The sequence below is a fragment of the Peromyscus leucopus genome, chromosome 19, assembly GCF_004664715.2.
Source record: "Peromyscus leucopus breed LL Stock chromosome 19, UCI_PerLeu_2.1, whole genome shotgun sequence".
Lineage (NCBI taxonomy): Eukaryota > Metazoa > Chordata > Mammalia > Rodentia > Cricetidae > Peromyscus > Peromyscus leucopus.
Window position 1 is genome coordinate 76,322,716 of NC_051079.1, and position 26,699 is coordinate 76,349,414.

A 26,699-nucleotide genomic window follows, 5' to 3' on the forward strand; every position below is an offset into this window, starting at 1 on the left:
GTGTACCACTACAGTCCAGCTGAACCTTCCAGCACTCGGGAGGCAGAGGCAGGTGGATCTCTGTGAATTCAAGATCAGCATGGTCTACATAGTGATTTCCAGGATAGCCAGGGCTATGTAGTGAGACCTTGTTCTCAACAAAACAAACAAAAAAAACTAAAAACATCATGTATATTTTCAAAACAAGGTGAAAAATTTTAATTTTTTCTTCACAGCTCTTCACTAAATTTGGGGGTGCTTGCCTAATTCTGTATGTAAAATATGCTTAGCAATTTCCAATATAGTTGCTGCTACTAGAAATTTTATTTCAAGGCCCAAATTTAACATCCCATTTGTTTTGTGTGGGTAAGGGATGAAAAGTGGAAAGTGAAGTATTATTTGTGTTGCATTCTGTGAACATAGAAGGCCTCTAGGACATCTTGGAAATACTCTGCATGCCATTTTTGAAGCACACGTTCTTTCTAGTGTAGTGTTTTTATTAAATCAGCTGATTCACAAGATATATGTTCTCTTTACTCTTTTGTTGGTACAATTGAAAAATCTTCACTGAATACCTTCTCTGGTTTAGAATCTCCCTTAAGTTGTTAAAGACCTCCCCTTGTATTTAGAGAATGGATAGCAAATCCATGTATATCTAAGGATGACAAGCATTTCAGAAGAAAAGATAAAGCAAGGGGCAACACCAGATAGTGAGGCAGAGGCCTGTACTTAGTGTCCAGGGAAAACCTTCCCAATCATGACATGTGGTTTGAAGTGAAAAAGATGGTCCTGTAGGCTTAGCAAAGTCTCTGGGTCACAGTGTGGTTGGTCTGTCCAAGAAACAGCGAGGAGTCCAGAATTACTGGAGCGGAATCTGTGGGGGAGGCGAGGCTGGAAAGCACAGTTAGCAACGAGGGCAGACCTTGTCTGCAGTTGTGTCTTGAGTGGCAGTGTAGTTCCATGAGAGCAGTGGCAGACACTGATGGATCCATGTCTGAGTAAACACATGCACAAAAATCACATGAGAGATCATTGCTGTAACGTTACAAAGGAAATGGTGGCGGTTGAGGGATTTCACACAGTACTGAGCAGAGCAAGGAAAGTTGGCCATGCAGGTTGGTTCCAGAGCACACTCTGATCCACTGTGCTGTCTGCTTATGTGAATTGATGCTTGTACATTGTTGTTTGCACAAGAATTCAGAAAATTCTCTAACATTTACCAGATTCTGTTCTAGTTGCTGTTGATACAAAGCAAACATCTGTGCCCATAAGGAATCTATGGATTAGGTGCAAGAGACAGATAGAAGCACATATAAAAGTGAAGTATGGGACCAGATAGTAACAAATGGTATGGAAAGAAAGAGTGACATTCATTGGGTAAAAAGGGCGTGTCACAAGGGGAGCAGTGTGGGACCCACAGAGACCCCCTAGTAAGGCCTTACTGAAGGTCAGAAAGTCTGAGCTTGCTTTGCCCAGCAAGGCTGCATAATAGGATGATTTGGCGAAAGGCATGGTTACCAAGTGTTTTAAAGGGCCTACACTTGTTGGTACTTTATACCTTGACCTTGAAAGGGGGAGGTTTTTTTCCCCTCCCCTTGCTAATGTATAAAAAGCCCATCATGAATAAACTCCACGCATCTGTGGTATTGACCCAGAGCTCTCCCGAAGCTATCCTGTGTCTCTTTTTCTTCGTCTATGTCTATATTTCTGCCTATTATTTCTCAGTTCCTCACTTCTCCATTCGAGAACCCTTTGACAGGTCGGGGCTGGACCCTGACAGAGTGGTTGCTACAGAATGGTCAGGGAAAAAAAAAAAAACCTATAGAAGGTCAGAACAGAGCAGAGAAGGCTGAAAAGGAGAACAGACATAGATGTCAGAGGCAGAGCATGGTGCAGAATGCTGGTAGTGGGGTTACAGTCAGCTGCAGGCAAGAGTGTGTTGCAGTATGTGACTGGCAGGTTTTTGGGTTTTGTTGCTTTATGTTTGTTTGTTGGTTGGTTTGTTTTTAAGAAGGTTATAAATAGAAAAAGATAGTTAATTAACTATATCAATATTTAATCTTAAATGGTTAATTTACAAAATAATTCAGTTTTTCTCTCATGTTTCTCACTGGCTTGATTATAATATTTACAGTATCCATAGGTTAGACTTGCTATAACTTTAATAGGGCATAAAATGGAGATTACAGAGACTTAACAGAGCTGAGTCTCATGGTACATGCCTGTAATCCCAGCACTTGGGAAATGGAGGTAGGAGGAGCAGAAGTTCAAGGTCAACCTCAGGTGTGTGGTGAGTCCTAGGATAGCCCCGACTACATTAGACCCTGTCTCCAACAATATAAAAGAACAACAAAAGTGTTATAGAAATAAGCAAATTAAATTTCAAAATCTGTAGAAGGAATTTGCGAAGGATAAAGTTACATATACTTTTATATAATATAAATAAGCTAGCATATTCTATAATGGAATTTCAAACTCATAGAAGAAGTAAGAGAACAATTGTTTTTAAAAGGTTTGAGGCTGTGTACCATAGAGACATGCACACCTCCAGAAATGGAGACCAGTTCCCAACTCTTAATTATGTTCTCACAGCATCAGACTGAGTGAAAAGACATAGAAACTGACCTCAGCATAGCTCTATAAAATTCCCTTATAAGGATGTACTGCTTAAGAACAGTAACTATATAAGACATATTCTTTAACTGCTGTCTGTCCAGAGGAAGTTTGAAAAGAACATTTACCGGGTATTACTTATAGTATCAGCATTAAGAAAATTCCAAAGATAGTTTTTTAATTTTTCCCCTTACATTTAAGAATATTGTTTTTATACTGAAGGATAACTAAAAGCAAAAATAAATTTTATTGATAACATTAGCTGGGCTGTTAGGATAGATGTATTTTCTTCCATTCTTTTGCACTTTGAGGAATATTTTTGTAAGCAGAGTTCTCTTTAAAATGAGTTTACTTTGGCTTTAAATATCCTCTGTGCTTCTTTTAGGATATTGGTTCCTACTTTAAAAATATAAAGACTTTCTTTAAATGAAATACTGATTTCAGCTTTGGAAATACTACTTTATTTACTGGTGGTATAGTTGATAGTGCTGATGTAACCATTATTGACATACTTCTAGTATTAGAAACTGTGCTTTGCTACTTCATATTAAGTTTATAGCACATAATTTATAATGAGTGCTTTTTAGTGCTTTATTAAGTGTATTTTATGAAGAAGTAATTTCTTACAACACATAGAAAAGTAAAACACCATGATGCCACTGAGATTGACTTTTCATGAGATCTACTTACTCATTGTATTCTATGTCTTTTTGTAAATAGGCTTCCTTTCTCTTGGAATACCTGTCCTCTTTGTCCCAGCTTCTGCAGTCCTGTCTGTTGGTAGATCCTAACCTTGTGACACAGGGTGAGCTCTTGAAACCTCTTGTCACTAATGTCATCCGAGTTCTCATTGTGTGCACCAAAGATGTATTAGGTAAGTTTTTTTAAATTTTTAAAAAATTAAAATATAGCCACATCGTTTTCTTTCTACCCTTTCTTCCCTCCTACTCTTCCCATGTCTCCATCCCCCACTATCTTTCAGATTCATGGCCTCTGTTATCTTTCATAACCTGCTGAGTTTGTATAATGTTACTGATCTGTATATGATTTCAGGATAGGCCATTCGGTAAACAATTTGGGAGTTCTTCCCTGAGGAAGACTATTTCTCCCACTATCAATATTCCATATATGACTTTAGTTCTTTGTCTAGGGTTGAATCCCATGAGATTTCCCCCCTTCCATTCTAGCATGTCTGTTGGTATTGTCCTTTAGGTCTTTAGGCAGTCATGCTGATGAAACTTCATGGTTGCAGCTTCTCTGACATTTCTAGGAGATAAAATCTTACAGCGAACTTCTTGTTCCTCTGGCTTTTACAATCTTTTCGTCTTGTTCTTCTGCAGTGGTACCTGAGTCTTAGGGACAGGTGTTGTATGGTAGATGTATCAGTTTGGACTGGGCTCCACACAATCTCTTGGTCTCTGAATTTTGATCAAATGTGGTTTTCTGTAATGATTTCCATCTGTTGCAATGAAGCATTTCTTTTTGTTGCAGAGAGGTGAGGCCTATACTTATTTGTGAGTATAAGGCCAAATATTAGAATGCAGTTAGGGATTGTGCTGTTTTAGTAAATTGGCAGCTATAGGTTTTCGTACAAGATCCATGACTTCACTAGCCTTGGATAGTTGGCTAGGGTTACAGTAGTAGGCATTATTTTCTTCTTGTGGAGGAAATCCATTAGAGACCTGCTGGTTACCACCAAAGTATGGGTGGCAGAACTGTATATCCTTAGAGCTATTGTGCCATGCTAGTCACTGTGGTAGTTCATAGGCACCTTAGCTGGTTAGGACGATTGCTTGCTTCCCACCTTTGAAAACTAGAATGGGGCCTTCTGCTACCAGGAAATGTGTCCTCAGAGAAGAGGCTTTCAGGTCAGATCTAGCTCTGATTCTCTGGGTCCTGTGTCCAAAGTACATGGTGTCTTCGGCAATAGGGACTTTAGCTATGTTTTGTTTTTATAGTGTAGATGAGAAGTGAACAATATTGAGGGAGCAAATCTTAATCTCCTCCAGGTGACCCCCCACCAACTCTCCCAGTATTTTGGGAGGTTTTGAAGGTATGTTTTATAATTAGAATGATTTGAAGTAGCTCCAGGAGAAACTTAGGGCAGATGAGTAGCTTAAAAAATTGGACCAAAAGTCTCTTCTGTCTGTCAGCTGAAACACATGCTACAGTCTGCAGTGAGCTTGGAGTACTATTTTTATATTTGTGGTTAGGGCCAAATGACCGTTACAGGTATAAGTCAGTGCATATAATATGAACATTTCATAAGCTCTTAAAATATTGAGACCTACTTTATGTTGAAAACTGAATTTAATGGTTAGTAGTAAGAAAATTGAAACAAAAATATAGGGTTGAGTGAATAGTATAGTGGTTATATGTGCCAAACCTGAATTTTATAGACAGATATATGTGTTTATATTTATCAGTGGTAATTATCAAATATATAGGATCATATATGAATATATTTATTTTAAATATAAATCATTTATAATAATGTAACTGATCACTTCATTGACTTTCTTTTCATTCATTCACTCATTTTCCTCCATAGCCCAGAGATTTATGTAGGGCCTAGTACAAATTAGGTAAGCAATTTGCTGCTCAGTTACCTCTCCAACCTATTTTTTTTTTATTCATTTTACATACCAACCACAGATCCCTCTCTCATCCCTCCTCCCTCCCCCTCCAACCTTCCCTCCACCCGCAACCTACCCCTCATCCCCTCCTCCAACAGGGTAAGTTCTCCCATGAGGGTACAGCTAAGCTTACATTCAGTTAAGGCAGGACCAAGCCCCTCCTTGCTGCATCAAGATCCAGCTACACAGCTGTCTCCCTTATGCAGAGGTGCACAGGAAATGTGGGACACTATGAAAAGTCCAACCTATTTTTAATTTTTTTTATCTTGAGATGGTGATTTGATAAGTTGTCTACCCTGGCTTGAACTAATCCTGTAGCACAGGCTGCCCTTGAACTTGAAATCATTTTGCTTCAGCCTCTTAGTTAATCAGGAATTACAGACATATACCATCAGTCCTGACTTCAATTTATTCTTATTTAGTCCTGTGAATTGTGTGGATTTGCTGTGCCTTTGAGGTGTGAAAGTAAAAGATGCCATGATCCTGTGTTATTGGTTCCTTTTTACTCTTATACTCTTATCTCTTTGATCTTTTGCACACACACCCCACCCGCCATGCAGCTCCCAAATAAATCACATGGAAACTTATTCTTACTTATAATTGCCTGGCCTTAGCTTGGCTTGTTTTTTTGCCAGTTTTTCTTAACTTAAATTATTCCATCACCTTTTGCCTCTGGGCTTTTACCTTTCTCTGTCTCTGTATATCTTTTCTTTCCTCCTTACTCCATATCTGGCTGTGTGCCTGAGTGTCTGGCCCCTTCTTTTCTTGCTCCATGATCCTTCTTTCTTCTCCCTCATCCCTCTTTTTCTCCTTCTGTTTATTCTCTCTATCTGTCAGCCCCGCCTATCCTTTCTCCGGCCTTGGTATTGGCCATTCAGTTCTTTATCAGGTGTTTTAGACAGGCAAAGTACAGAGTTAAACAAATGCAATATAAAAGAATGCAACACATCTTTGCATCATTAAACAAATGTTTCACAGCATAAACAAATGTAATACAAACTTAAAGTAATATTCTACAACAACCCTGATCAAGTCCAGTCCTCAGCATCATTTATATCCATGTTAAAATTACCTCTGTGTTTGAGTTACAATAGTATCATGCTTAGAAATTTACTTCATGGTAGCAATAATTTAATTATGCTTTGTAGGTTAAACTGCAGTCTTAACAATAATAAAATTGATTCTTATGAGAAGCGGGTGAGTTAGATATTACAATGATGATCTAACAGAGTCAAGTTATACCTCATGAATTCTTTTTATTTAGTAATTTCTCATGTAGGATTTTTGTGGCTGTTACTTGACCAACACTGACATTAAGTTCATGAAGATGTGCAAAGCATTGCAACCTGAGTGCACCAAACTATGATGAAGATGATGAGTCACTTGATCTAGTACACCTGACAAGAGGTGGTGTGACTACTACTGTGGCCCTACAGATATTTTTTATTGTTCCTCCTATGTATTTTATCGTAAAGAACTATTTAATCCTATGATTAGTTACAAAAAGTACTGCAAGACAAAATTATCAATAATATCTGAAGGTACATTTAGCAGCTAAGTTTTTTTTCTTGTATCTTGCAAAAGTATAAATGTTCATTAAAAATCTATCTTAAGGAAAGTATTTTAAAATTGTTTTCTTAGAAACTAAATTGTGAATGATTTTTATTAAACTTTGGCTATATTTCTGTTTCCATATATTTCTAGTATATGCAAGTATGTTAGATATTTATATCGATAAGTATACTATATATTTATATGATTTGTTAATTCAAATATATAATTCAATTCCTTATAATATGCAAAAAAAAATTCAACTAAAATATTTAGTAAGTACAGTAATAAAGTTAAATGTTAATAACATTTTAAATTTACCTTCCAGCTTAAATATTTTACCATTCCTAAGCCTTTATTGAATAAAAAGAGTACTTATGAATTTTTAAAGGGGTACTACAAATATGCATGTAGTACATGAATATGTGAGTACACAGCATATATTTGGAATTAAATTTTTATGGGATTGGCAATGAGCAAACATCTAAAATACCTCTTAGTGAGTTTAGTGATATGATAGTTGAGGAGCCCTGGGACTGGTTGTGACCTGAATCCTTGAAAGGTTCTCTCTCCAAGCACCTCGTTGGTGCTGAGGAATGCCTAGACAGTGTCTCTAGCTTACTTTAGTGAAGTTTGATGAATGGTGACAGAACTGCAAAGGTGTCACTGGAGAGATTCCCGAGACAGCCACTGCTGTCCAACTTCCGTTTACACAGACAGCACCCTCACTGTGGAAGGTCAACTTCTCTAACATGGGGTCCACACAGGCAGCCGTGCTCAGTCCACTTTGTAGTGTAGCTTTCTTTGTGGAATAATTCTTTGCTTGGCTCTTCAAAGAAAGTTTTCTTTCTCTTCTGCCTTGACCTTAGCACATTGTGCTTTCCTTTTCATCTCTGCACAGAGATGCTAGAGGAAATAAAGAAAATAAGAGGAAAGTTTGTTTCACAGAAATAGACACTGTCATGTTTTATAATGTGCCTACTGTGCAGTTTTGAAATTGTAGTTTATATTTACTGTATCACAATTTCTGATTGTTGTTGACCATATTTTAATGAGAGGATGGCTTGTGTGATTTTGTAGAAGGGTGGAGGGACATACCTTTAAGAAGCAGTAGAAAAAAATGAAATTAATTGTAGTTCATGGATAATTGTGCAGGCTGATTTTTATGCTTGACTCGGAGTAGAGTCATATGGGAAGAGAACCCTTGATTGAGAGAATACCACCATTACATTGGTCTGGGGCAAGCCTATGGTGCATTTTCTTGCTTGATGGTTGATGTAGAGGGCCCAGATCATTGTGGGCAGTGCCATTCATGGACAGGTGGTCCTGGGCGCTATAAGGAAACAGACTGAGCATGAGGATTAAACCTGTAAACAGCACTCCTCCATGGCCTCTGCATCAGCTCCTGCCTCTAAGTTCCTGCCTGTTTGAGTTCCTGTCCTGACTTTCCTTAGTGATAGATGATGATGTGTCACTGTAGGTGTAACCATCTTATTAAATATGAAACACAGAGCCAATGCAAAGATGAAAGCCCAAGAGGTCAGAGCAATAGCTAAGAGCTAAAAACCTTACCCTTCACTGCTGTTTGTCCTCCTCAGCAAGAGACCTCCTTCCTGTCTATTTGTCTTTTTTATTGACTTTCTAGTCTGCCTTCTCATTGGTTGTAAACCCAACCACATGACCTCCTTGTTACTGCCCATCTATACAGACCTCCAGGTCTTCTATGGTTGGTATTGAGATTAAAGGCATGTATCTCCATGCTGGCTTTATCCTTGAACACACAGAGATCCGCCTAGCTCTACCTCTCAAGAACTGGGATTAAAGGCGTGCACTACCACCGCCCAGTTTCTGCTATGGATTGCTATTTGCTCTGACCCCCAAGCAACTTCATTTATTAACATACAAATAAAATCACATTTCAGTACAATTAAAATATCACCATATTTCCCCTTTTGTATTTTTTTTTTTTTGGTTTTTCGAGACAGGGTTTCTCTGTGTAGCTTTGCGTCTTTCCTGGAACTCACTTGGTAGACCAGGCTGGCCTCGAACTCACAGAGATCCGCCTGCCTCTGCCTCCCGAGTGCTGGGATTAAAGGAATGCGCCACCACCGCCCGGCTCCCCTTTTGTATTTTAATAAAAAGAAAAAAGGAAAAAGGTTATAACTAACATAAGAAAAACTATATACAAAAGTACAATAACTATATACCATATATACAAGTAATAACAATGTCTAGTCCATTTGTATTTGACAAATTCAGAGAAAATAATTCCATTATCTATCCTATTTTGGTAAGTCCAAAATGTACCTAATCCACTTTCTTTTTTTTTTTTTTTTTTTTTTTTTTTTTTTTGGTTTTTCGAGACAGGGTTTCTCTGTGTAGCTTTGCGCCTTTCCTGGAGCTCACTTGGTAGCCCAGGCTGGCCTCGAACTCACAGAGATCCGCCTGGCTCTGCCTCCCGAGTGCTGGGATTAAAGGCGTGCGCCACCAACGCCCGGCTCCTAATCCACTTTCTATCCTAACTAATCTTCAACTATAACTAATTAGTCTTCAACTCCCTTAGAGACCCAAGAAGGAAATAATATTACCTAATAAAAAATAAAAACAGGAAGAGTAGCTTCCAAAAAAAAAAAATGTGGGTTGACAGAAATTGCCAGCTCCCTGGACAGTCACCTGAGGTTTTTCCGCAGTGTTGGGGCATCATCTTCAGCCTATAGGCTTAGCATATCTGACAGACTCATTTGTGAAGTAGGATGTACACAAGGTCAATAGTTTGACCTCACATTGGGTGAGAGCAGTCCATGTACCAGAAACACCTGAATTCCACTAGTGTCCTGTCATGATTCAGGATTTTTAAATTCTGGAAATTGTTGATGTTTTTTTTAATTCAGCTGTCCATTCTTCTTGGCTATGTGTGTGTGTAGCTTCATCTCAGCATCCTGTTTTTCTTCATATCCTTCTATTAAATGCCAGTCTACTATTGAGAAGTGTGAGCTTAGTTACTCTTCAAGAATAACTGTTTCAGCTGCCGTTCCACTGCACAACAGAAGCCATCGGCCCACTGTCTGTTAAGCTGCCTTCGAAGAAAAGGGCACTGTACCTTTTCCGGATTGCGAAGGCCACTTTGTCCTGGCCTCAGAAGATGCCTTTTGATAAAGCCATAACCACACTTGTTTTGGAAAGAATCAGTAGTCCTTTGTTTCATGTCCTGTCTGTCCATTTTGTCCTGTTGTCAGCAGTTGATTCGAAGATACTTTGTTTTCCAGTGGCTAACTTTGGCCACAATGAAAGTTAACTCCATATGCAGTTTCTTCAATGCCCATATTTTCTCTGGAGTAGATTGGTACTGCCAGGAACCGACATGTCTCATAGTCATAACAAAAAGAAAATTTTCTAAGTTATTAAAACATTTTAAATGCCATATTCTGTAGATCTCTGAAGCGTTTGAAGATGTCACTGTTAGCTGAAATCTATGGGTTTATTTCAACCCATTCCTTCCCAAGTTGCTCTTGGTCATAGTGTTTTATCATAGTAATAAAAACCCTAACTAGGAAAATACTGATTATTGCGTTTCTTGAGCACTGGAATGGGCCTTGGGAACAGAATCCAGGGAGTGGGACAGTTCAGCTGGCAGGGAGGTCACTCTTCTGATTGGTGTGTCCTGCACCTGAGCCACTGGGCAATTATTGCTTTTCTTTTTGACAAGTGTGTGTGCGGAGTTATATATTTCTGAAGAGTTCGTTTGTTAATAACTTGAAGTATTTTGGTTAATTTTACAGATGTACAGTTAGTATTGGCTTTTCATCGCACATGGACACACTTATTTGACCTTCTGGCCACACTCCTGAGGAAAGCTAGTGCTGTTTCCCTTCTTCTTATTACCTCAACTCTTGCCGAGCACTGGGAGGCAGTGATTGGTAAGAAGATCATTGAATGATTGGGTCTTTCACCTAACAAAAATAAGATAAGTCTTTATTCCCAGTTAAATGTGTAAATTTTTCATGTAGTTATGGCATGGCATATGAAAGAATTGCAGGACTCTTGACTTGAGAATTATCAGTACTGGTGATGACCCTCCTTTCCCCCAAAATGCAGATTTGAAAAATTGCAATAAATTTCAGTATGCCAAAAACCAAGTAAGAAGAAAAGTCTATGGTTTCATGAAAACACACATGTTAAGTTTATAAAACAATTAGATTTATTTTTCTTCCCATAAAAATCAGGCCTTTTTTGCTATAAGCATTCTGTGTTAAATGTACATACATGGAATTTCATATAAAGCTTGAGAAGTTCTAAAATATTATATTTTGTCAAGACATTTTTATAGCATAAAAATACCAAAAATGAGGGTTTTTTTTTATTTTTTATTTCTCATTAATATAAGTAAGTGACTATTTTTTAAGGTAGTAAACTTTGATTTCTTTATAGTCTCATAAATTTTAGCATAGCAAGATTTTACATAGTATTTATATCTAACATTTGCTAGTCTTTTTAATATTCATTTTATTTAATTATTTTTAAAATATATTTTTAGGAAACATAAAATAGAGGCTTCCATATGAGCCACATACATGCTAGACAAGTGCTGAACCATACCTCAGCCATATCTCCAAGCTCTGGCTAACATTTTCATAGCACTGAAATAAAAATTCAGAATTTAAAAATTTTCAGAACTTTAGATGTTAGCTCAAAGCAGTCATCCATGCATTGTCTGTGTATATATACAAAAACACTCACATAGTGAAAAATTAAATAGATTTAACTCAGTATATTGCCTTAATACTGACTTTAAAACTTGATATTTCTTATCCGTGTGCTATTGATAGCTTTGCATCATTAAAAATAAGAATGCTATAAATTTAACTACTAAGACGAATCTGAATAATTCACTCCTTAATTTTGAAGTTTTCAAACATTTGAACCTGAAATCGTTCTCCCTTTAGATACATTGTGCAGATGTGTGGGCTTGTCAGTCAGGTCCCCTGCCTTGAGTATTGCCAGCCTCCAGTTCCTGTCTGTTCTCTTGGCGGAGGAGGAAAAGAGGCGTCTGCAGGACAAGGACAGAACAAACGCATGCCAGGCCCCAACAGTGGCTTTTCTTCTTGATGGAACTCCGGAAAGTCTTAAATTTTCAGAGCGACTTAATGAAACAATTCTTCAGGTGTGTGATTTCTTGATTTGTTTTTGTTTGTTTTCTAGACTTTATATATCTTTAAGGGAATTCACTTTCAGTATTCATAATTTAAAAATTTTCAATCTTATTAAGTAATCAATGTTTAGTTTTTGATTAGGTAAACAATAAAATACAAAACTATAAATAGATTAACAAGTATAGATAGAACTTTAAGAATTACCTCATGTAAAGCTGTGTGTGTGTGTGTGTGTGTGTGTGTGTGTGTGTGTGTGTGTGTGTGTGACATTATGCAGACATTCTATTCTGTCACTAAGCTGTAGCCCCAGCTCCTTGTTTTATCTCTTATTTTGAGACTAATTCTAAGTTGCCCATGCTGGCCTTGAACTCACCCTGTAATCTAGGCTAACGTTGAAATTATGATCTTCCTGTCTCAGCCATTTGAGTGTCTGACATTATGGTCCCGGGCATAAGGGCTAGCTTACCTTAAGTGTAGTTTGGTAGAGTGCTTGCATAAGCATGTGTAATTCTCTGTGTTCCAACTACATACACTGGGTATGGTAACATACACCTGAAATTCCAGCACTCAGGAGGTAGAGGCAAGAGAAGCAAGAGTTCAAGGTCATAGGAGGTGTTCAAGGCCAGCATCAGACATATGAGACACTGACTCAGGGATGGGTTGGGGAGCCTTTTAATGCCATCTTATGATTTGTATCACCTCTTGAAAGGTGGGAAAGGTGGAATCATGTATGAAGGATTTGTACGTCAGCTAGATGGAATTCACACCATTGTTCCCTCTGCTGATTTGTGGTGGTCCCTTTGCTGCTTTGAGTTTGGAGGTTTTTCTGTCCTCTTGATTGTGAGGACTATCCTCAGGAAGATGTTTCTGGTGTGACTACTTGTACATTTTTAACTCCAGCCTTAACTGTTGGAATGAAGAAACGCTGGTAGAAAAGCAGAAGTGAGAGGGAAATGGATGTCATAAAGGCAGAAGGGTGTGCTGCTTCTAGGTAGAGCTGGACCAGCAAGAAAGAGGGAGAGGGGAGAGTAATGGGGTGTTAATGACATGTATGAAAACATTACAGTGAAAGCTGGGCGGTGGTGGCGCACGCCTTTAATCCCAGCACTCGGGAGGCAGAGCCAGGCGGATTTCTGTGAGTTCGAGGCCAGCTTGGGCTACCAAGTGAGTTCCAGGAAAGGCACAAAGCTACACAGAGAAACCCTGTCTCGAAAAAACCAAAAAAAAAAAAAAAAAAAAAAAAGAAAAGAAAGAAAGAAAATGTTACAGTGAAAGCCATTTCTTTGTACATTAATGGAAATTTAATTAAAAGCAACAGCAAGAGGACAGAAGGAGATACTCTCTGGTCCAGCTAAAGGATGCATGGAAGATTTACAGGGCTCCGTGGGGGCACTTTTTTTCTCTGTCCTATGAAATCTAGTTGCTTTCTCAGTACAGCTAAGAATCCTGACAGCCTCCTACATTTCCTCATCTGCCTCCAGAAGCTGTTTGCTTCAGAAGCTTGGTCTCCTCTAGGAGCTCAGCATTTGAGTGAGGCCATAGTTCCCCTGTAGCTGCTGCCTTACTGGCATCCTCTCAGCCTCTCCCAGTGAAGAACGAGATGCTGGGTTGGAGAAATGGCTCAGTGGGTAAAGCACTTATGACTCTGGGAAAGAACCTCGGTCCAGTTCCCAGCCTCACACGATGGCTCACAGCCACTATGACTCCAGTCCAGGAGGTCCAGGGCCTCTTCTAATTGACTTCCATGGAATCTTCGATGCATGTGGTGCACGTTCATACACTTTGGCACACACACATACACATAAGGTAAATCTTAAAAAGAAAGAAACAAGCAAACAAAACAAAAAACTGGATGCTGTCTCTGATGTGTAGCTGAAGTTTTCCTGTGTCCCACCTGGCCCGTGGTCAGCACAAATCTCTCTCACCTACCAGTCCTGCAGCCGCTTGGACCCAAGTAAACACACAGAGACTTATATTACTTATAAACTGTATGGCTGTGACGGGCTTCTTGCTGTCTGTTCTTATATCTTAAATTAACCCATTTCTATTAATCTATAAGTTGCCATGTGGCTTGTGACTTACCGGTACTTTACATCTTACTTCTCATGGTGTCTGGCAGCATCTCCTGACTCAGCCTTCCTGTTCCCAGAATTCTCCTCTCTACTTGTCCTGCCTATACTTATTTCCTGCCTGGCTACTGGCCGATCAGCATTTTATTTATACAGAGTGAATTTCACAGCACTTCCCCTTTTCTTTTTTTCAAAAAGGAAGGTTTTAACTTTAATATAGTAAAATTACATATAACAAAACAATTATCAAGCAAGAATTACAGTTACAATATCTAGTCAATTTATAATATTTAGTCTATTTGTATTTGGCAAAATTAAAGAAGATATTCTATTTATCCTATATTTGTAAGTCTAAGGTTTCATATCTCAGTGTGTTTACTTGGGTCCAAGTGGCTGCAGGACTGGCGGGTGAGAGATTTGTCCTAACCATGGGCCAGGGGGGACACAGGAAAACTTCAGCTACACTGGTTCTGTCAGATTAACAAACTTTTTTTTCCCTGAGATTATTGCATTTTAAAGAGTATAGCAAACAAGAAAAAAAAAATTCATCCCTTTCCATAAGTTATTCCTCCATCCAGTATAGTAACTTATTTTCTAACTTTGGCCTTATCAGAACAGTTTTCTGGTAGAACAAGCTTTGCTTTTATCAGCATGTGTTCCTCTTGGGGGTTTAAATGACTTCCCTAGGAGAAGAATGCTGTAAGAATCATGTGCTCAACCTTTGTCTTCTGTCCTCTTTGAGAAGACCAGAAACTCAGAGAGTCTAGCCTCTTCCTGTAGCCAGTCCTGCTGGACCTGGTGAAATAGAGTTGTAGCTAGGGCAAAGAGGATATTGTTTTCCTAACAGTGCTCTATTCCATTAGATTCACAGTGAAGATGAGCCAGCTTATAGGAAGGTATTTGGTGAAAACTCCATGACAGAGGATTTACTGAAATTTGTCTTGCTCTTCTGTTTCCTTAGAACATTGTAATGTTATTTATTATAAAGCTTGTTTATACCTTTTGGTGTTACAACCTTGAAAAAAAATGAGGTATTATTCAACCATAGGTTATCATGATTTTGCTAATGACTGTGTTTCCTCTCTATTCTTCCAAATTAGAAAAGATACTATCATCCATTCATTCTGTGTGGATATGGAAACATGAAAACATGTTCCCTTATAAGTCATCTTATTCTTGTTCATATCAGCAATAGACTATGGATGCATAGCATTTATTAAAAGGAAAGGAATGAGAAAGCTTAAGATGGAATGAACAGAGGACTTTTATTTGTGTACACATTCTAGAAAACGTGAGTCTAATGTAAGGCAGGACATTGATAGTCTTATAAAACTTTGTTTTCTTTGCCCTATGGATAATACATGTGAGCCAAAGTATCATCAGAATGCACTAAATGGCAACCTATTATTATAGATGATATATGTATTTTTCTCTATGTTTATGTAGGCTATGGGTTTTGCCACATGCTCAAATATCAGGAGGTAGTTTAGTGTCCTAAACCTGATGTTCTTCAAAAGAATACTTAAAGTCTCTATAAAACTATTCTGAGAGGAATATCATATGTGGACCTTAGTCAAATCATTTAATTCATATGATTCAGTTCTTCAAATGCAAAATGAAAGGATTTCATTATTTGTTTCAGTTGCTTCTAAAATTTTTCATCTCATAGGAAATTATTATTAGGAAGTTAATTAAAATGTCATGTCCCAGAATATCTTCTAAATGACTACTTTATAGAATTATATCATAGGGAATACATACAGAAATAGTGTGTAGTTATATTTTTTTATCTCTTGATTCTGATTCTTTTTTCTTATTGGTTAAGAATTTCTCACATATGTATATTGGGTTTTATCAAGCCAATCACGCCCCATTCCCTCTTCTCTAATTCTTTGCCTACCCCTGCCACTAGTATTCCCTCCCAATTCAATATATTTCTTATTTTAAACCCACAGAGTCCATTTAGTGCTGACATTATGTGCAATGTGTGCCCGGGTGTAGGGCCAGATATTAGAGCATGCATGCCCTCTCAGTGTTAGTTTATTTTCTATTGCTGTGATAAGACATCATGACCAAGGCAACTTCTAGTAGAAAGAGTTTATTTGGGACTTACAGTTTCAGAGGATTAGAGTCCATGGCCATTATGGTAGGGAACATGACCTCAGGCAGACAGCCCGGGGTGACACTGGAGCAAGAACTGATAGCTCTCACCTTAAGACACAACTATGAGCCAGAGAGAGTGACTAGGAAGAGTGCAAGTCTTTTCAAATCTCAAAACCTGTCCCCAGTAATACACCTCCTCCAATATGGCCACATCTCCTAATCCTTTTTAAATAGTTACACCAACTGAGAATCAAGTCTTTAAACATGTGCCCCTATGGGGACCATTCTCATTTAAACTACCACATGCTCCAAGACCTCATTCATGAAAACTGACTCTCCCTCTTCCAGCAACCTTCAGTACCTCCTCAGATAGGAATGGGACTTCCTGACCTTCTCCCTGCTGGGATTTTGTCTAGCTCAGCCGATAGAGCATAAAACTCTTAATCTCAGGGTCATGGGGTCATGCCCCTTATTGGGCGCCAGATATTGGTTAAATTATTATGGCCACTCCACGTAGTTAAAAGGGAGGTTTATTTAGTGGCATAAATTACAAATGAAGGCATAGGTAGGTTGCAGGGTCTGGGGAAGACGTAGCGCAGTCTGGCGGTGTTCTCTGGAGAACTCTGCTTGTTCTACCTCCAGCGTCCAGGGTCCAGGACACAAGAGAGGCGGCACATTGGGATCTCAGGTCTTCAGGGTCCTCTCTTGGCCCCCGCCTTGTAGGCGTGACAGTTACCAAAGCCTCAATGGGGGTTGGAACTTCCAGATCAAAGTTGGAATGGCTACCCACTACATCAGTTCTTAGGTGCAACTGCTCTGTTGTATCCAGGAAACAGTTTTTCTCTGAAGTTGTCCACTGCCTGAATCTTACAATCTTTTTGTCCCCTCTTCCATGATGATCCTATCTTCAGGGATCATCATGGAAGAGGGGACAAAATGATCCCTTTGGAGGATGGGGTGTGATATGGATATCTTCTTTAAGTTTCAGCACTCTCTGCCATTCTCTTGTTGACCAACTGTGGGTCTTTGTATTATTCACATCTACGAGGGTGGAGAGATACACTAATATATGGGTATAACAAGAAATCTTTAGGAGTCATTTTAATACTGTATCCATTTAGCAGAATAATAGCAATAGATTCTCTCCTAGAGCCTATGCCAGCTAGCCTTAGGTTCTTGGCATTATTAACAGTGCCAATCAAAAGTTCTGTCTCAAATCCAACCAGAAAGTGGTTTGGATTCTTCTATGACATTGTAACAGTGGTTATATCTGCTGCATTGTAGGTCATTGTAGATCACAAGGTTCACAGCTCAGTAAGATTGATGATTACTTTCTCCTCTGTGCATCACACACTTCAGCTATATGAAAGCCAGCCATTAATGATAAACTTTCCTGATGAATATCAGCTGTAGTTTTCTATGTTCTATGACTTGAGTGTGTGTTGTCTTCAGCTCAATGACCAACAACTCCAAATGAGAAAATACATTCCTGGCACTGGACTTTTATTTGCTAGCCTGTAGTGTCTAGTAGCATCATTGTTGCCCTTGTTATAGGGTAACTCCATATATTTTTCAAAAGTCTTTAGTGTTAGTTGTTCACTCCCTATATCCTTCCTTTACCCTGTTCTCTCATCCTCCACCCTACTTACCCTTCTTTCTTCCTTACTCACCATTTTACCTCATTCTCCATTCTGCCTGTGTTCTGTCTCCTCTCTCTTCAAAATCCTCTCAACCATGTCCCCTTACTTGTTTCCTGACTTCTTGGGGTACTCCAGTTTTAACAGACATATGTAAAAATTCAAGGCTCACATCTACATGAGGTAAAACATTAGACTTTGGCTTTCTGGATCTGGGTTACCTCACTCAATGATTATTTCCAGCTTCATCCATTTACCTGAAAATTTTATAATCTCCCTTTCCTTAACAGGTGATAATATTACATTATTTAATCATACCACATTTCCATTATCCATTCATCAGTTGGTGAACATCTAGACTGTTATATTTCCTGACTTTTGTGCATAGAGTAGCAATGAATATGGCTGAACAATATCTGTGGAGGTTGATGTTAAGTCCTATGGGTATATTCCAAGGAGTGTAGAGTTGGCATTATGGTAGAACTGCTTTTAGCTTTTTGAGGATTCTGCACACTGATTTCCAGACTGGTTGCATCAGTTTGCAATCTCACAACAGTGAATGAATGTTTCCCTTTCCCACATTGATGCCAGCATTCACTGTCATGTTTTTCTATTTGTTTGTTTTTTACAATCTTTTTTGAGACCTTTATCAACGAACATTGCAGCTATATAACTACTTCCCTTCTCTCTCCTTCTTTTACTCTTCCTGTGACCCTCCCATTCATGAAATCATTATTATTATTACATATATATGGATATATTTACACACATATGTGAGTGTGTATTTGTGTACACACATACACATATAACATACTGAATCCATTTAGCTTTGCTTGTGTGTCCACATGAGGAGACAGAACACAGGGCTGCTTATTTGAGATTAGACAACCTATGAGGAATCTCATCTGTGAAGGAAACTGATTTTTCTTCTCCCATCAGTCATCAACCACCTGTAGCTCTTTGTCTAGGGGTGGGACCTCATGGAATTTTTCCTGTCTTTGTCGGTGTCAACCTGTATTGTCATTATGGTGGTCTTGTTTGGGCAACCATATAGCTGAGAGTTCGTGGGTGCACTTTTCCTGTCACATCCAGGAGATTCATTAACAGCAAGCATCTCGGGCCTCTGGCTCTTACAATCTTTTGTACCCATCTCCCATGACTTTTCTCTGAGCCTTAAATGTAGAAGTTGAATTGTAGATTTATTATTTGGGCTGATAACCCAAAGTCCACTTTTTTCTCTGCATTTTGACCATTAGTCATTCTCCAATTGATGCAAAAATGAAACTTCTTTAATAGGGGTGAAAGCTACACTGTTTTGTGGATATGAGGATATGCATTTAGAATGCAGTTAGAATTTATGTTAGTTTGGGAAAATGGCAATAGAAGGTACTCATCTTGAGTCTGTGACCTCTCCAGCCACAGGTACCTGACTAGGTTTACAGTGGCAGGCATGGGTTTCCCTCTTTTGAGGGCCGTAGGTACAATCAGACAAAGTAGGCTACACCCAGGATGAAAGTGCCACTGTCGCAGCACTGTGGATATCTTTCTAGCCTAGTTGATGTTATGTTTCTTGGTGTTAACAGCTAGATAGAACTGTAGATTACTTTTCTTCCTTGCAGTTTGCATGGCACTTTGGGGTACAATGAGAGAAAGCCCTTGGGGAGGAAACTTCCAGATCAGTTCCGTCACATTTCCTCCAAGTCCTGTGTCCGAAGTGCAATAGGGCCTTATGTTCAAATTCCGGGCTCCAACAAGGGACAATAGCAATAGTCTGTATTGTGTTAGGGGTCTTTTGGACTCCCCTGCCCAACCAACTCAAGAGGAATTTCTTGTGCTTGGTCCTGGGGTTTTCACTAGGTGGTCTGTGGTTCTTGGGGAGGTGCATTATTACTCCAAGTCTCATACCTTCATATAATTATGTATATGTATATACATATGCATAGATATTATATATAATTTTAGGTAAATATAAAATAATACAATTTCCTATGTTACTTTCAAGCATCCTTAGTGTTATTTATTCCTTCTCCTTTCTCTCCCTCTGCATTACCCCCTTTCTCCTGTTTTGTCTGTTTTCTGCAGTGCTATGAAGGAAAATCTCCCAAAGATGTCCTGAAAAGAGTTGCTGCAAATGCTCTGATGTCACTTCTGGCTGTCAGCAGACGAGCACAGAAGCATGCTTTGAGAGGTGATCTTCACCATCAGTTGTTTATATGGCATCTTGACAATCATATTTTCTACTACTTGTTTAATTTTCCTTAAACTAAAAATATAAAGAAATTATACTAAAATCTCAATGACACTTAAAATTTTTTTAGCAGTAATCATTCATTGTTTTTACTTCTTTATTTTAAGATTTATTTTATTTTTAATTATGTGCGTGTATGTATGTTTGTCTGTGGGTATGTTCATATGGGTGCAGTTGCTTATGGAGGACAGAAAAGGATATTGGATCCCTTAGAGCTGGAGTTAAAGGTTGTTGTGAGCTGCCTGACATGGGTGCTGGGAGCTGAACTCAGGGTCTTTGCAGTAGCAAAACGCTAACCATCTTAACTACCCAGCCATCTCTCCATCCCCACATGAATTGCTTTTAAAGTACAAAATGAGTAGGCGCTGAATAAAGTGCCTAGTGAACATAGGACCTGGACTTTGACCCTCCCCCCGTACTGAAAAATCAATCAATCAATAATACAAAGATGATGCTTGTAGATTGTGTTTCTGTTTACATGTAGTGATTGTTATTCTAGAGACTAGATATAAAGAAATTTCAAGCTTTAACCTATTACTCAGCTTCATAATTATTAGCGTATACAAGCACATTTTATATCTCTAACACATACAAACATAGTTTTTATGGTACAGTAAAACCAATGATATCAAATGAACAGTATTTTTATATAAATTTTTACACTTCTCAGCCTTTTGGCTAAGATCAAGTGTAGGGTGATGGTTTCTCTTCTGGACATCAGGGATTATAGGTCGGAGAGGTGAAAGAAAGTAATAGGAACACAAACCCCATCCATCCAACTAATGACTTGCTGCTAAGATGAAGCATGCAGGCCAGAATATATAAAGTAAATCTGGAAACTCACTAGGAAATGAAAACAAGCGGGCTGCAGTGTTGTGCTCTTCTTTTCCCTTTTAATTCATTATTCTCTCACAGATTAGACTTGTACAGGTTTTCAGTGACTTGAATATATGAAGCCTTAACATCTTCATAAATGGAATGGCCCCTTTTTCTTTCAGCTAATCTCATAGAGAACTGCATGGAGCAGATGAAGCATATCAATGCACAACTGAACCTGGATTTTCTGAGGCCGGGGAAAGCAACACTGAAAAAAAAGGTGACTTCAAGGTCTGAATTCTCATGTAAGGGAACATGGGTAGAGTGACTCTATCTCCATTGCTCTCGTGCCTACAAAGAGCACAAGGTTAAAATCAGTGTCTGACTTAGAACATAGGTAGAGGCAGTAAATTACTGAGATTCTCATTTGGAAATCTTTAAGTGAGACTTACATATTATTCATTCTTGTTATGCACAGATAAAAATAATTCACATGATATATTGCAAAAATATTTTATACAATGGAATATATAAATAAAAGTGTAAGTTCTCTAGGGCTTGAAATCTGTAACAACCATGATTAATTACATGTTCATATGTCAGGCACAGTCATACATTTCAAATTTATTATCTCATGAATAAACACTTGTAATGACATGGTCACAGAATCCTGCGATTGATGAGGCAATCTCCTTCTATGATTCCCAGATGTTTGTTCTAGCATTGAAATGCTTGACTGTGTATATAAATTGTACTTTCAAATAAACACAATATAACATCGTGGCTGTATATTACCTGTGACTCGCAATAATTATGACCAGTAACATTTACATTTATATTACTTTTTTTCAGAAAATGAATGTACATGTGCATAATAATAGTTAAATATACAAATATATATTCTACCTATTATGAATAATATACTAATTAATATACATAATAAGAGAGAAGGGAAGTAGTTATATAGATGAAATGCTCATTGATAAAGGTCTCAAAAAATTATAAAAAACAAACAAATAGAAAAACATGTGACAGCAAATGCTGGCATCAATATAGGGAAAGGGAAACACTCATTCACTGTTGTTGGGATTGCAAACTGATTCAGCCAGTCTGGGAATCAATGTGCAGAATAGTTTTTATTTAAAAACTGTTAAGAAAACAAGAAGGAGGTGGAGAGATGGCTCATTGTTTAAGAATATATACTACTCTTTCAGAGGACTTGAGTTCCAGAGGATCCAACGTCTTCTTCTGGTCTTTGGATGCACTGCATTCACATGAACACACCCCCACACAGACATGTGTGTGAGTGTGTATGTGTGTCTGTCTGTGTGTACATAATTTAAAAGTAAAGTTAAATCTTTAAAAAGAAAGACAACACTTTATTTCATAGTTTAACTGGTACATGGTAACAATCCATGTTGACAGCTTCTCTTCCTGCTTCTTATTTTCATGCCTAGCCAAAAGCCCTACTTCATCATTGAGAAAGTCAGCCAGCACCTGATATGATTGAAAACCAGTCAGTACCTGCCTTACTTTATTGGGATGAAACATGAAGACTATTATATATCTGAGTTCCTCTATGCTTGATGGAATAGAAATAGCTTTTTTTTTTTTTTTTTTTGGTGCATGTGTTTCTTGAGATATGGTCACCATACCTCAAAGTGTTGGTGGTCGGGCATGATTACAGCACAACTGCAAAATTACTGTTTCTAAAAAGTGCTACATTCATGTTTTCAACTTTTTTGTGTCTATACAGGAGGATGGCTTTATTAAAGAGTTAAGCATTACTATGCAGCTCCTAAGGAATTGCCTTTATCAAAATGAAGAATGTAAAGTAAGTAGAGCTCCTCAGAGTGTTGATAGCAGTTTAAGGTAGTGAACAGCTGAATCTTTACATGAGGTAGCACAGGAAGAATAGTAGACCCTCTGAGTTCTCTTGTTTAAGATGTGTAGTAGCTTGTTTCTTAAGCTCAGAGTTCATTCTCAGAGCTGGATACACTTAATCATGTCATCCTTCAACACTAATTACATTCTTACTTATATCAAGGCTTGAACTTCATAATTGAAACATAAATTCTTAAACTTATCTTTCATTCTATATTGGTAGGCATTTAGTTTTGTTTTTTGTTTTTTGTTTTTTTTTTGGTCTAGAAAGGAATAATAAATGGCTGCAGATGTCTTAGGAAGTGGAGGTTCTTAAAGGTGTTTGTCAAAACTGATTATTCAAAAGGAGTAAGTGATAGTATTTATAATTATAAGAAAAAAGATAAGCATGCATCCTACTTCAGACTAGACATTGTTTTGCTCAGCATGGTCATGTCACTTAAAGAACCCCCTTCTTCCATATCTGCTGTCTTCTGTGGCCTTTGCACAGTGCTCTTTGAGAGTCACCAAGTTATCTTGCTTTGTCTGTAAGTATTGGTTTTGTCCACTTAAGCAATCATACTATTGTGTAACATAAAATCTTCTGAACTCTTGAAGTTGGTCCATCTACAATGACCTCACTTTTGAGGCATTAACTTAAACTTTAGTATAAAAAAATTGGTAAGGCAAAGATCAATTGAGAAACTTCTTGTTTTAAATTTCTTGAGTTTGTGCTCTTGGTTATGGTAAAACTGGAAAAAGCATATTGTATTTGGAAAAACATGGTAAACGTATTACTTACGCTATATTAAGTAAAATACAGGTAACAATTATTTAGAAAAATAACTATACATTTGTGATATATGGCCCTATAGGCTCATATATTTGAATACTTAGTCACCAGGGAGTGGGACTGTTTAAGAAGGATTAGAAGGTGTGGCCTTGTTTTTGGGGAAAGTGTGTCACTGAGAGTGGGCTTTGAGGTTTAAAAACTCACAGTAGCGCCGTCTCTGCCTGCTGTCTGCAGATGAAGATGTAAAGCTCTCAGTTACATGCTTGTCTGCTTCCCACCATGAGGATCATGTACTGACCCTCTGAAACTGTAAGCCAGCCCCAATTTAACGCTTCCTTCTGTAAGAGCTGCCTTGGTCACGGTGTCTCTTCACAGCAGTAGAACAGTGACTAAGACAGCATTTTATAATTTCCAGAAGATGGATTTTCCTCAAAATAGATATTAAACTTATGATTCCTGCATGCTAAGTACTGTTCTTGTTATTTATCCATTGTATCTTATTTGGGAAATAACCTGAAACGTTTGACAGATGGCATCTACCTATGAAGATTAATGAAATAAGTAACCTGTTTCCTAGTTATTTGTTCATATTTGTGTTGTATTACATACTTATAAAAGTATAATTATTCAGCAAGTCAAAGTATTTATATTTTTCTGAGTTGCAAAGAATAAATCCAAACAATAATTACATTACTTTTGAGTATAAATATAAATCTATGGAACAGAAATTTTTTATTTTTTCCTTATTCCAGCTTAGGAAATGTGTCCTCATTACTAATTATTAATTATTAAGGTCATAACTCATTAAATTACCGTCTGCCACACCACCACAATGTATGCATATGCATATGTAACATTAAGGAGTTTTTATATTGAGAAGATCGTGTGGCTTTGAGTAAATTAAACTAAACAGTGGACAGCACTCAGGAGAGGGAACCATGATACCCCAGGAAAAAGATGAGGAGGCCTTAACCTGAGCAGGGGAAAATGTAGAGGGGGTGTAGAGTAGGAAAATCAGAAAAGTTGACATGGAAGAAGAGCAGTATAGAGCAGTCTAGAACAATTTCCAGGCTCCAGTTTAAGCTGCTTACCAGTATGGGAATGTACGATAGAGCACAGGATGGAGGCCCTGATGCTCAGGTTTGCCCATGTGTGTGCTGTGCAAGCCTTTGGGACATCCAGGTGGAGAATCTCTTGTAGCTGAGTTTGTATGGGCCTGAGGAGCTATACATACTGGGGCTAGGATACGTATGTAATTAGTATTTTTACCCAGGATTCTAGTTGAGCTTTTCCAAGATGGTATGCTATAACAGCTTTGATCGTATATTTGGAGCACATGTAAGAGAAGGCAAGATATCAGAGGAGTATGGAGGAGTAGAGCTATAAGACAGAAGGATGGAAATGAAGACAAACCTATAATAAATGCCCTGGTGCTGGAGAGTTTGGCAGCCACAAAAGTTAGAGTGGTCGCAGTGAACCATCAGAACAGGACATAAAATGAGAGGAGCTGACGGAAAAATGCGAGAAGGGGAAATGACAGCGGTAGCATTCCTTCTACAGCTTGACCATTGCATGACACGAGTATGTTTGGTTCTACTAATTGTAAACTACTTTAACGTCATCAGAGAAGTGAATAAATTAGGGGCTCGTTAATAAAGATGGAGATGACAAAGAACTAATGGAAAGATCAAATCCCCAAGGAGACAGGAGAGTCAAGTTTCAGAGGACAGATGAGTGCATAATTCCTGACAAGAGGAGCACTGACTCTCTGCCAGGCAAAGGAAAAGGATAAATGGATGAGAGGACAGATACATGTGGGTAGGATGGAGGATAGACAAAGAATTCATACCTAACCGTTTCTGTCTTTGTGAAATAAGTGAGCAAAGTCATTTGTTGCCAGTGTGGGGCTGAGTGAGAAGCTGAGAGAGTGATAAGAGGAAGACCATGGGGGTAACTTCAAAATTAGAGAGTATTAAATGTTTTGAATGACTTTGCACTTCATTCTACTGTTTGGTCATGTGTGCCCCAAAATGTGTGTATAATTTTTTGCACATGCACTCAAGTACATGTGGGTGTAGAAATTACCTTATAATTCCTGTTTTAAAAAGATACTGCTGCACTTCTGCAAGAACTGTATCTTATCTACAGCATTTTCACACTGGTAACTGATTTTTAATAAAGACTAAGTTACTTAAGAATCTGTTCAAATTATACAAAAGTAATTGCTATCTTCTGATACACAGCACACACACAACACACACACATGCATGCACACACTGTTTAACACATTAAAGATAATCTCAGGAATAAAAACAAAGGCACTTCCTTTTGAATTCTCCATTTCTCTCTCAGTACCTTCCATCTGTCTGTAGTTTGTGATTACTGGCTGATTGGTGATCTTCTCTTGTGTGGGTCTGCAGTTGTGTCTGAATCTGTGCCTAAGTCTGTTGCCTGTTGTGTATGTGTATCTGATGAGGCTTTACTCTGTATTAATTGAACAGCCTACAAAACATGCTATGGAAAGGAATAATGTGTTCTTTTTTTTATTTAAGAAATTTTTTTTTATTCATTTTACATACCAACCACACATCCCACTCTCATTCCTCCTCCTGCTATGTCCCCCACCCCAAGAAAGGGTAAGGCCTTCCTTGGGGAGTGAGCAAAGCCTGGTACATTTAGGTGAGGCAGGACCAAGCCCCTCCCCCCTGCCTCAAGTCTGAACATGGCATAGGTAATAGGCTCCAAAATGCCAGCTCATGCACCAGGGATAGATCCTGATTTCACTGCCAGGGGCCCCTCAAACAGGCCAAGCTATACAACTGTCTCTCGCATGCAGAGGGCCTAGTTTGGTCCCATGTAGGCTCCACAGCTGTCGGTCTAAAGTTCGTGAATTCCTACAAGCTTGGTTCAGTTGTCTCTGTAGATTTCCTCATCATAATCTTTACCCCCCTTGCTCATATACCTCTTCCGTCGCTTAGACTGGACTGCCCAGAGCTTGGCCTGGTGCTTGGCTGTGGATCTCTGCATCTGCTTCCATCAGTTACTGGATGAAGGCTCTGTGATGACAGTTAGGGTATTCACTAATCTGATTACCAGGGTATACCAGTTGAGGCACCTTTTCCACTATTACTAGTAGTCTAATGTGGGGTCATCCTTATGGATTCCTGGGAACTTCCCTAGGACCAGGTTTTTCTCTAACCCCATAATGTCTTCCTCTTTCATTACTCTCCCACTCCATCCC

The 26,699-nt window shown here is 38.4% G+C and overlaps 1 protein-coding gene across 2 annotated transcripts in view; it reads left to right on the forward strand.

Moving 5' to 3' along the window:
* Rttn (rotatin) overlaps positions 1–26,699 on the forward strand; it is a 181,555-nt gene that overhangs the window by 133,359 nt on the left and 21,497 nt on the right. The window contains exons 38-43 of one of the 2 annotated variants that reach the window (XR_005089555.1): positions 3,313–3,466; positions 10,559–10,696; positions 11,723–11,940; positions 19,821–19,926; positions 20,985–21,093; positions 22,559–22,636. Coding sequence is in view for 1 of the 2 variants with exons in the window: in XM_028886849.1 (XP_028742682.1) it covers positions 3,313–3,466; positions 10,559–10,696; positions 11,723–11,940; positions 19,821–19,926; positions 20,985–21,082; positions 22,559–22,636 (792 nt within the window). In the remaining variant the exon portion in view is untranslated. The remainder of the gene's footprint in view (positions 1–3,312; positions 3,467–10,558; positions 10,697–11,722; positions 11,941–19,820; positions 19,927–20,984; positions 21,094–22,558; positions 22,637–26,699) is intronic. The other variant, XM_028886849.1, reaches the window with a different exon arrangement.